Raw genomic sequence first — 12,417 nt, 5'->3', positions numbered from 1 at the left:
CGTTTTGTAAGGAATTTTGAGTTTCCAAAACGTCCCGCTTGGCGCTTGTTCACAATCCCATATAAAATGAGACTTAACGCAAACGCGTACTCACGTCAGAGTTAATGCACTGCATATGGAGCTGTCATTATGTATGGCTGTTAATTGACTATCCTCGTCATCTTGCAACAACCAATAAATCTTTCAGAACGCAATGTTTACAGTTAGAACTATACCGAATGACAACAAATGCCATAAAAGCTAATACAGAGGAACCTCGATAGCACGAATCTCAAGGGATACGCCAAAAACTTCGTGTTAACGAGGTTTCGTCTTATGGAGGGCATCGACTTAGGGATGTTCTTATAGGTTTTTGTTCGTCTTAAAAAGGTTTCGAGTTACAGAGGTAAAACGCTTGAAAAATTGGTGTTAGAGAGGTAATTATAGAAACCGCAGGAAGTACAATCTTTATTGCCTGTTTCGAGTTACAGAGGTTTGTTAGTAAATAACTTCGAGTTATAGAGGTGGTAAAACAATACGACAATTTTTTCGAGTTGTAGAGGTCAAATTTTATTTTTCGAGTTATAGAGGTAAAAAATGTACTGAATAGTCGGGAAGGGAATCGCTGCTTACTTCGTCTTTATGAGGTTTTGAGCTATGAAGGGAAGGGAGCAGCATTTTATTTCGTGTTAACGAGGATTTCGCCTTATCGAGGTATGAGTTAGCGTGGTTCCACTGTAGTAAAGTCCGTTGCGTGCAACTTTGCCGACAATTAGCCGCAAATGACTCCATTGCCGCGTAATGAAAATATGCGGAATGGTATAAGTTAATGGCAGGCCCAATTGCTTTGTCGGCTTGGCTATCACGAGATGCGACAGTAGAATGTTTCTATGAAATTTAACTAAAGGTCAATAACCTCTATGGCTCCTAATGCAGAATCTACGAAAAAAATCTATTTACTTTCTAAATTATTCAACTTATTTTTTTTTGTTAGCCTAGTTTAGTGTCCCATTTAATAAAGTACCTAATTAAATTTACGTGTATCATAGAACCATAGGTACTAATATTATAAATGTGAAATAACTCTCTCTCTGTCTCTACGGTTGCTACCTCTTCACGCTTATACCGATGACCCGATATATAATTAATCGTAGGTTGCATCACTTTGACCTACTGATAATCCCTACAGCTGATTGAACACACAAGGTATTTAGTTGATTAGTTTCTAATTACCTTATTAGCCACAGAATTAGTTTTACAAAATTAGTTGAACTACTTACTACTTTCCTTTAATGAAATCCGGAACAGAAAATAAGATTTTCATTATTAAATAATATGTATCGTATGTACTTATTGTACGAATTTTTTTTTTATTTGTCTACTCTATTTGAATTTTAGTAAGGTACACCTTCAAATTGACAGATAAACCTCATAAAACAACGCCATCTGCATTTGATATGCAGCAACATGTAAATTGAGAAAAACTGTATTGTATTATTGTATGTATAAGTTAGTTCTTTGTTCTGAGACCTTTTTGAATTGGTGCCATCTTCTCGTTTTTGGCCATGCAGCGTCGCCACATTAGCAAAGCGCATCTGCACTTCTCAAGATAGAGTTTGACCAAGACAAGTTTGCAGCGATTTTGACAGCCCACGCAATGCAAGTGTTATTTATATGTCATAATTTCATAGCAGTTTGACGTTTAAAATAACACTTGCACTGCGTGGGCTATCAAAATCGCTGCAGAGTTTTCTTGGTTTAACTCTAGATGGCGCACGAAAAATAAACTTATACATCTCGCTAGAATTTTCCTAGAACGTTAGCACATGGAATGGAGGGATGGTTTGTTTCTTAGTAATAGGGTAATTATCTATTTAGGGGCATTGATCACAAATAACGGTGGCTGCGTAGAAGAGATCAAACGCCGGATGATTACAAAATCTGCCATGGACAAAATGAAAAGAGTTTGGAGGAACCGGAACATTACAAGGACCACTAAAACCAGGTTTGTCAGAACCCTCATATGTATTTCCCAATTTTCTCTATGCTGCTGAGACATGGACACTAAGGGCAACCGAAGAACAGAAAGCGAATGCCCTAGAGATGTGGTGCTGGAAACGAATGCGGGGTATATCATGGACTGAGTTCCGGACCAACGCTTCAATTCTTGAGGAGCTTGGCAGTAAAGAGCAGTTGTTTTCTACGGTCAAAACTCGGATCCTCAACTTCTTTGGACACGTGTCTCGGCGAGACGGAACATCCATAGAACATCTAGTTGTGCAAGGAAGAATGGGAGATGACAAGGCCAGAGGAAGATCGCCAATGAAATGGACTGACCAAATCAAACCCAGTGTGTCGCCCACATGCAGTAAGCGAATGCTCACGGGAAGCAGTCCTACGGGAGGAATGACGACGTGTCGTTAAACAAGTCGCTCAAAAGTCTACATAATGGCCACGACCACTCTGTCAAGAGTGTAACGAAGAAGAAGAAGAAGAATAGGGTAATAGTGATAGCAGCGCCATCTCTCTCGCTATCCCGGAATCACATGTTGTTTCGGATAGGAGGTATGAATCATACTGTTCTACCGTAGAGTTGGCCAAAGGGCGCTTTAAGCCTTTAAGAGATTGCATACGCGAGAAAATTCGACCTTATGTCGCCGTGTCTCGCGTGGCCGATTGGTTGAGGCATCTGCCGCGAATGCAGAAGACGCGTTCAATCCCAGCCCTGGGCCCTGTAGGCCATGGTCACTTATTATTTCGTGTATAACATCCATTTTAGTTTATAATGTGGAATGAGCGTGAGGTGCTTCCTTTACGTTTGACTTGAGATTGATCAAGAAGCGAGTAATTAGGTTTACGTCATTTGATTAGCGTGTAACCATAACGCATCGCTGCTATTATAATATAGCATACAGTAATGTAACGACATATAGGCAGGCCCTTGGAGTGCACATTCCTTCATAATAGCATTCCACGGCCACTTAGCAAGCATTCTGCGTAATTTAGGACCATAGACTTAACATGCACCGCATTATGAGGCCTTTATGAAGCGTTAGTTCACCACGCATAGATAGATAGATGTAATTACGAGTAATACTCTCATTTGCACACCTCCGTAAAATATATACAGATGTAGTGCGTTATTGTTTTCCATCGTATTTTCTCGGAAACGTTCGTATTTGTCATGTTACTTCAGTCAACCTCAGTACTTTTTGTACCGAGACTGACTGAAACAGCAAGATACGTTCGTACATTTCCGTGAAAATACGATGGAAAACAATTATGCACTACATCTATTCTGTAGCTTATGGAACCTCGTAAGTCACGGCGTAACTACATGTACAAATACAAATTCAGTAAATAGAAGAAAGTTCCAAATTCAAAAGCGCAAATATTGGTCTGAGTCTTACGAGGCAGCGTACACCAGGCGCGCTTATCGCTTAACAGCAATCTCTTCCAGTCAACCTTTGGGTGGCGGAAACAGAGCATTGATGTAATCAAAAAGAGTAGGTGTTCATAGGTGAAATTTTATATTTCATAGATTGTAAATGTAGACGCAACTGAAATAAAGTCTCACCCATAATAAGTTAAGCTCCCAAAAAGAAATATTACAACTACCGAAGGCGTATATATATAGGCGTACCACAATTTTTTTACATATTTTTTATACAACCACTTAAAAACTGTTCCTTTTCCAGTGGAACGTCGCTGCGGGCACCCAGCAGTGCCGCCCAACGCCCGCGTGTCGTTACCGAGCGACGCGGCCATAACCCCGGGCACAATCGCCACGTACGAATGCGACGACGGCTACGAACTGTTCGGAGCACGACAGAGGGAGTGTACGCTGAGGGGCGACTGGACCGCTGACCCACCATTTTGTGGTAAGTTTTAAAATAAAACTTACAATGTAATGACCTCAACTAAACATAATGTAAGTAGTATTTGATGCCAACCTCACATGGCGACCCTGCTCACATACTAAAGCGATACGGACGTCGCCACGCCGTTTTGAGGTTAAATTGTATTAATCCCCTTTGAAAAGTTGCCGCTGAAAATGTTTGCACTACATTCGCCAAATTGTCAGGTAAGCAAGTAGCTCGAACGCTGTCTAGCAGACCAGCCACGGAAATGTTCATTTATTTTTATTTGTTTTGTTGCCTTTTGTGTATAAATGATTTAGTGGTTTTAAGTTCTATGTTTTATTTTAGTCTCAGTTGTTTTATGTTTTGTTATATTATGTTATTTCTTGCATTCCACTCCAACAGGCACGAACGTGGCATTCAGGAAGCCAGCCAACCAATCAACGACGGTCCGCGGCGGCGGAGCGGCCAATGGGAACGACGGGGAGAAGACTACCGAACATGATGGGAAAAGGTGTACGGAGACGCAGCGTGAAGCCAGCCCGTGGTGGCAGGTGGATCTGCTGAGACATTATGCTGTTAAAGTCGTCAGGGTTACCACTAGAGGCTGCTGCGGTGAGTACTGCTTTTGTCATCTACTGGAAAATATCATGGAAAATTACGGGAGTATGCACGATCACACAGCTTAAGGCCAGTCTTCGGTGGTAGGTGGATATGCTGAGGCAGCAACTGCAGCAAGCCATGAAAGTCCTCAGGGTTCATCGAAAGGTCCCGTGATAATTTCCATACATTAAGGTACCTACATAGGGATAACTTCGAAGGCGGGTGTTTTTGAAAATGGCAAATATCTACTGAGCCAACTAGAAGCACTTTAAGTTTCGATTGGTTTTATCATTATCAATAACCGATTGTCACTTATCCTCCAGTACCGCTACCACCAGTTTGACATTGACATATTCGCTGACGTCTGCGTAATTTACTTTCTATACATCTATCTTGCGCTAATATGCCAGTTCAACCGAGATGCATAGAAAGTAAGTTACGCACACGCTAGCGAATATGTCAGTGTCAGGTCAATGTCAAGCTCGTGGTAAGCGTACAGGTGTCACCTTCGCTCTAAGGTGCATTTCCCGTTTAACGTTGGCAGGAAATGCACCTCACGTCCAATATCATTAACACGCTCCAATTGACTTCACTAATAGTCCTTAATAATAAACTAGTATGTAGGTACAGTCAGCAGCAGAAGTTGCTAAGCGGGCGAGGTGTTCAAAATTACTTTGACACGCTCTTATTCTCTTAACAATAAAGTCGCGTCAAGATCATTTTGAACACCTCGCCCGCTTAGCAACTTCTGCTGCTGACTGTACTATAAGGCCAATTGAAACGTACAGAGATATTAGGATGATATTGGAATGGTGTCATTTAGTTGTCAATCGTGACAATACACGTACGGACAAGTGCGAACAAAATGCACGATAAATGAATGACATCAGTCAGATGTCATTCTGATATCAGTCTACAGTCAGCTGCAGAGAGAGGTGACCCTCCTGCAAACAAATTTCTATGCAGGGGGGTCACCTCTCTGTGCAAGTGACTATACGATCTAATTGGCCTGTGTTAATCCTGTCAGATTTTATACCTGAGGGGCTACCGCGAAACCCGAAATTCGCAAATTGCGGGGATCTTTCTCTTTTACTCCAACGAAGGCGTAATTAGAGTGACCGAGAAAAATGCCCGCAATTTGCGAACTTCGATTTTCGCGGTTATAGCCCTGTACCCCTAGTGTAAATGTCATTCGATGGCGTGACATGACGTTTGCGTTAAGTGTCATTTTGTACAGGATTTTGAGTTTCAAAAACGTACCACTTGGCGCGCTGTTCATAATCCCATACAAAAATAGACATGACGCAAACGCGAACTCTCGTCACGTTATCGAATGAAATGTACACTAGGGGTTCTGAGCTCGAGGCGGACGTTTTCGCTGAAAATAAATAAAAACGGCACTATAAAATCCGAAGTAAAATTTCTATTTTTGACTTTTGATTTTCAGTGCGAAGCCAGTTTGTAATTGCCTTCCATGTCACATGTATTAAACCCGCCCACACATTGAAACTTGCAAAGAAAAATCCAATTTCGATTTGTTAAAAATATACAGGGTGATCAATCCAAATGGGTCAGTATGGAGAAGTCAGAAACTATGAGAGATAGCGAAATCTGTTCTTAGGAACCATGGCTTCGATTTTAGATTCAATAATAATGGCATTCAATTTTTTTTTTAATCTTTCATACATAACCGGGATTCAAACCTGGTCAATATTCTTGTTGTTTGTTTGTATGGCAACTTTTAAACGATGCGTGATAGGTGGGGGGTGCTCGACCAAATATCATAGAGGGCCCCGAGACAAAACAAACTACATTTAAATAAATTTAAAATGGCTGGCTTTTTTTTTAATTTTGCAAGTTGGTCCGAGCGCGCTGAGATTTGGCATGCGGCGAGCCTGGGGGCCCAAGATTACCATGTCAAATTTTTTTTTTGGAAAAATCCAAAATGGCGGAGGACACGGGCAAAGTCAAATTTCCAAGTAGGTTAAGCGAGCCCGAAGGGCGAGCTTCAGGCCGGGAGGCCGAAGGCCGACCCCGGCGGAAGGCCGAAGGCCCGGGGCCTCCACTCCGACTCCCAAAACGCGAGGCCGAAGGCCGAGCTGCGTGAATGCGGTGCTTCCAAGCGTTCTACCAAGTCAACTGTCTTGATGAGCGAAGCCGGCGGGCCGAATGCCCGACGGCGAAGCGTCGAGGCTTGCGAACGCCGAAGGCCGAGCTCCGCGTACGGCCGAAGGCCCCGAAGCGTCACACGAGAGGGGGGAGTTGGAGCTTAAACACGACCCAACACTTTTCCTATTAGGAGTCGCGTTTTGGGAGTCGGGGTGGAGGCTCCAGGTCTTCGGCCCTCCGTCGGGGTCGGCCTTCGGCCTCCCGGCCTGAAGCTCGCCCTTCGGGCTCGCTTAACCTACTTGGAAATTTGACTTTACCCGTTTCCGCCGCAATTTTGGATTTTTCCAAAAATTTTTTGTGACATGGTAATCTTGGGCCCCCAGGCTCGCCGCATGCCAAATCTCAGCGCGCTCGGACCAACTTGAAAAAATAAAAAAAAAGTCAGCCATTTTTTTTTTTTTTTTTATGTAGTTTGTTTTGTCTCGGGGCCCTCTATGATATTTGGTCGAGCACCCCCCACCTATCACGCATCGTTTAAAAGTTGCCATACAAACAAACAACAAGAATATTGACCAGGTTCGAATCCCGGTTATGTATGATAGATTTAAAAAAAATTGAATGCCATTATTATTAAATCTAAAATCGACGCCATGGTTCCTAAGAACAGATTTCGCTATCTCTTATAGTTTCTGACTTCTCCATACTGACCCATTTGGATTGATCACCCTGTATATTCAAAATGTATCGGAATTCAGAATATTGTGTACCTTTTTATAGGCATCTAGGCGACTAAAGGTTATAAGTAAGCACTCGTAATTAACTGTCAGTGGACCCTATGGCCATGCAGTAAGGTTTACGAAACGTCAGATAACTGTCCTGTACGGTTACCATCAGTTTGTAACTGACATAAACGCCGTCGAGAACGTAATTTACTTTCTATACATCCCGTTTGCACTAATATGCGAGTGCGAGCGAGATGTATAGAAAGTAAATTACGTTCTCGACGGCGTTTATGTCAGTTACAAACTGATGGTAACCGTACTGTTGGATTCTCGCGTTTTCAGTTGGCGGATTGATTTTACGAGTATATTTTGTGCGTATTTTAAGTGCGCCTTTTTAATATAGTACGGAATATATATGTTTCGTTTATTTTATTTTATATTTCGAAGAGCTGGTTCTCATTATGTCGGTATGTTTATTTTAATCGTTTTCAAAAATGCACACACTTGTTTGTAAATGTACCTACTCTTAAAAATAAAGTTGTGGTCAGTTATTTTTGAATAGCTGGCCCGCTCAGTCACTTCTCTTGCTGAATGTAGACTACCGAACACCGTATAGCATCTAAGTTCATGTTCAGTCCCTGCAAAAGCACAACGAAGGCCACAAAAATAACGGACACGATCTTATTTGTAGAGCCATAAGAGCGTGTCACATTTTTTTGCGGCCTTCGAAGAGTATCGTATTATTGCAGGTGACCGTTCATGACCAAGATTGACCGCAATCTATAGAAAATATAACATAATCAGTGATCACTGATCAGCTGATCACCGATCACCCATCGTAGAAATCAAAGTGTCAGAAGCCTTGGCCCGCCCGCACTGTTTTGACGCGAGGCATTTGCGATTTAACACAACAAAAGTAACATCGTTTTTTTTTCTAATGCCAAAATTTAAGTGGCAATTTCGCCATAGTCAGACCGAGATAAGACTGCAACGATTTTGATAGCACACTTCTATAAAATTATGACCGAAAATCGTTGCAGACTTACCTCGATCTAACTCTAGAATTGATTTGATTGATAGCTCTGTTACTTCGACATATTTGAAATAATCAAAGCTTTGATAGAGCCGGAACGGAATACGAGAACTGATTGAATAACTGTATCTGTACGTGTGTCCAGATATGTACCTACAAATTTTGTTGAAATGACAAGACTCCCACAGTCGCAGTTAAATGGTGTCCACTAATCCATTAGTTAATTTGTAACTGCCACACAGATAAAGCCTAGTGCGGAAACTCCTGTAATATTCTGAATTTATATTCTGAGAAATACGGATTTCTACCAGTATAGATGTAGACGATGTAGGTAGTGCATCATTATTATCCATCGTATTTTCTCTGAAATGTTCGTATCTGTCATACTACTTCAGTCATCCACAGTACTTTTTGTACCGAGAATGACTGAAATAGCAAGATACGTTCGTACGTTTCCGTGAAAATACGATGGAAAATAATTATGCACTACATCTGTATGTAGGTATTGAAATTGTAAGGGCCCTGTGCCAACCACGAGGTACGTCATTCAGTAAATAGTATGAAACTTCCTTATGCATATTATGTACCTACCTACAATAAAAATAAGCCAACGTTTTAACAGTAATGAAATGTTTGACAACCTGCCCTAAATGTAACTCTTACTTTTACTCAACACAAACCTTTCGAAACCAATTGCATTTCCTCAATTACATGGAAATTGGCAAACGCACCGCAACCGCTACCTATCTCTTAACCACATGTCACCAGCGTCACAGCCTAGTGCCGGCTCTTGCGAATGCGCGCCGAACCGCTGGCGTGTGTCGACTTCACAAGGTAAAGTTATTAGGCTGTGGCAGATCGATGACGGGGTTAGCTATCTTTCATTTGAAAACTCGTTCGATTTTGTACCTTATTGTGTAAGTAATAACAAATTTTATAATCGAATGCTTTCGAATGTACTTATGACAGATAAAGCCTAGGCTAGGTACTAGCTACTAAATGACTCCCTGGGTTGTTGTTTGGTGACTTACGCCATTTCGCTAGGTTTACTAGGATTGTATTACATTCCCCTAGAGTCCCTAGACCCCTGACATCGATTAGCTTTTGATAACCGTTCGGCTTTTGTTAGTGGTTACATAGGATGTATTAGGGGGCTGTCCATAAATTACGTCATCGATTTTTGACGATTTTTGACCCCCCCCCCCCCCTATAATCATCCAAAAATCATGCTTCAAATGACCCCTTTTCCTCCTACTTCATGCTACCGTCATCCGATGTCCAGACCCCCCCCCCCCTAATTTGAAATGACGTAATTTATGAATAGCCCCTAGGGTGTTTCACTTTTCTATGGAGAATAAAAAGTGATATTTTTCCTAACTTCGCTCATCAATCGAGTCTCCCTAAATAAAAAACTATCTATTTCAAATTTAAAAGGTATCAAATAACATTGCGTGTAAATGATTTATTTACCTACTAGTTACACGGGTTTCACATCGAAAGTATAATAAATAAATAGGAATAAAATAAATAAATAAATATTTATTTATCAATGTAAAATTATGGCGGCCGCTATTTACTAGTTACACGGGTTTCACAAGTTACAAGGGTTTCACACCGAAAGTATAAACAGTTGTAAACAGCAGTTGTACGTGTTTCTCACCGTAGGACCGAGATTACCTGTGCGCGGTGATGTCTGCCGTAGTTTTGTAGATAAATAATGTATTTTCGTGCTCGTAATAGGAATGAGTTGACGACGAACTTCTTTTTTACATAATTTAGTTAAGTACAAACAGCAACACTCTTAACTGTACATCGGTGGACCTTATTACGAAAGGCGTAAGGTCCACCGATGTACAGTTGACGGGTGGGCGATGGTACTGTTAAAGGAGAAAACACCATACACCAGTAAATCTAGAATTAAATACATAAAGGAAACCAGGCTTAGACTAATTGTATTCCGACGCCGTATTATTTATACGTCATAAATTTCATAGAAGTTTGACGTTTAAATTAAAATAACACTTGCACTGCGTGTGCTATTAAAACCGTTGCAGACTTATCTCGGTTTAACTCTAATCGGTTATCAGTAAATAGAAAATTAATTTTTTTTCGTAATGACTTGGAAAAAAAGAACATGTCCTCAAAATAATACTTCATTTGATTTTTATGTATTATTAAATTATACGATAATATGTATATACTTACATATCTATAAACGCCATATTTCACAGTCATAATAGCAGTTTTCTTTTTATTCCATGCATTAAGGCGGGAATACACATACACAGTAAGTACTGTAACTGGCACACTTACATAACAGGTCCTTGCATATATGCCATAAATTGTCATGTGTACCTATATGCGAACTTGTATGTCGAAATCTGAAATGCATATAGATTGTAAGAGATTTGATTTAGGCACTCGGCTCGATTTGGGAAATGAATTAGAGATTCACTAGATATGAAATAGTAAAGATATGTGAAGTTCCACGGCAAAAGGTACCTTACGGCGGCTGGCGCCGCGATACGGGAAATGAATTAGAGATTCACTAGATATGAAATAGTAAAGATATGTGAAGTTCCACGGCAAAAGGTACCTTACGGCGGCTGGCGCCGCGATACGGGAAATGAATTAGAGATTCACTAGATATGAAATAGTAAAGTTATGTGACGTTCCAAGGCAAAAGGTACCTTATGGTGGCTGGCGCTTACGTCGCATAGCGCCGCAATAATATTGGAGCGACGTTAATAATAGCGTAAGAGCCAACCGCCATAAGGTACCTTTACCCGTGGGACGTCACATATCTTTTTACTATATCGTATCTAGTTAATCTCTAATTCATTTCCCGAATCGCGCCGACTAGCATGTAGGGGTTGGTCTGTGCATGTAATATAAGGTAATTACCTTTTTCCCTCCCTTATATTACATGCACAGACCAACCCCTACATGCTAGTCGGCGCGATTAGCTGCAAGCCCGGCACGTGTGGATGTACGAGTAGGTACGCGATTTCCCAAAGCCATGCTTTTCCTTTCTATTTATCCAAGTTTCACCAAAATCCGGCTTTTTCTCTTCTATAGGTATATTTTTTTCAATGATGTAGACACACAATCTATTGCTAGTAGCCTGTATAACAATATGAGTGTAATAAAGATATGTAGGTTATTCATTTTTTCAACAAGGCGTTAAATTGGCGAGTACTGTGTTGTGAACTATAGATTTTTTTAGCATTAGAAAGAACTTGAAAGAAGGTAAGCGATCTTGACATATCTTTTATTTGAAAAACGCTTTTTAAAAATCAGTAACTATTACTTATGAAAGCAGAAGAATATAAATGATCGTATTAGATTCATAATTGTTACATATTTGCCGTAAATTATTTTTAAAATGTGTTTTACAATTAAAAGACACATCAAGATTGTTTACCTTATTTCTAATGCAAAAAAAATGAACTATAAAGTTTAACTTTAAAGTATGCAAGCTACAGGCGCTACATCGTAATTCCCGCCACAATGTATGGAATAACATGAAAACTGCTATGTATTATTGTGAAATATTACGTTTATAGATATGTAGTTCCAAAACTATATTTACACGACCTTAATGTCGAAGTCTTAGAGGCGTCTGAATATATTTAAAAAAAAACGCTGGTTTGTGAACTCGACTGTACGCACGCGATAATAAGTAGAATTCTTTATGAAGTGCGATTAAAGCCATTTTAATTGATTAACAACGTTATTAACACGAATGATCAATTGAGCGTGCTTGTTTAGTTGAATACCCATTTTTTATACTTACATTAATATAGAGGTAACACCGACTGCGATAATGAGTAATTACAGATACAGTCAGCGTCAAATAGATAGTGACGGCGAAAGTGACCAAATATTCCGGAACACATCTCATCGTGTTTTATACTTACTTACTCGTATTTATTGTGTAAACTACAATTAGAATATTTAGAATATTGGTGGATAAATTGGATGGTAATATTTTATTCTTCGATATTTTATTTAGAATTACTTATACCGGGTGTGGCCTGTAATATGAGCAAAAAATTAAACTGTAGGCTGTACTCCTCATACTGACCAACATTTGTTCAGCGACTTTTAA

General features: G+C 40.2%; 1 protein-coding gene across 1 annotated transcript in view; it reads left to right on the top strand.

Moving 5' to 3' along the window:
• The window catches only part of LOC134804043 (P-selectin), a 136,830-nt gene that overhangs the window by 57,946 nt on the left and 66,467 nt on the right, over positions 1–12,417 (top strand). Inside the window, exons 2-3 of the mRNA XM_063776921.1 lie at positions 3,678–3,860; positions 4,245–4,454. Of these exons, the coding sequence (XP_063632991.1) occupies positions 3,678–3,860; positions 4,245–4,454 (393 nt within the window). The remainder of the gene's footprint in view (positions 1–3,677; positions 3,861–4,244; positions 4,455–12,417) is intronic.

The sequence above is a fragment of the Cydia splendana genome, chromosome Z (genome assembly GCF_910591565.1).
Source record: "Cydia splendana chromosome Z, ilCydSple1.2, whole genome shotgun sequence".
Taxonomy (NCBI): Eukaryota; Metazoa; Arthropoda; class Insecta; order Lepidoptera; family Tortricidae; genus Cydia; species Cydia splendana.
This window is presented reverse-complemented; position numbering and strand designations above follow the sequence as displayed.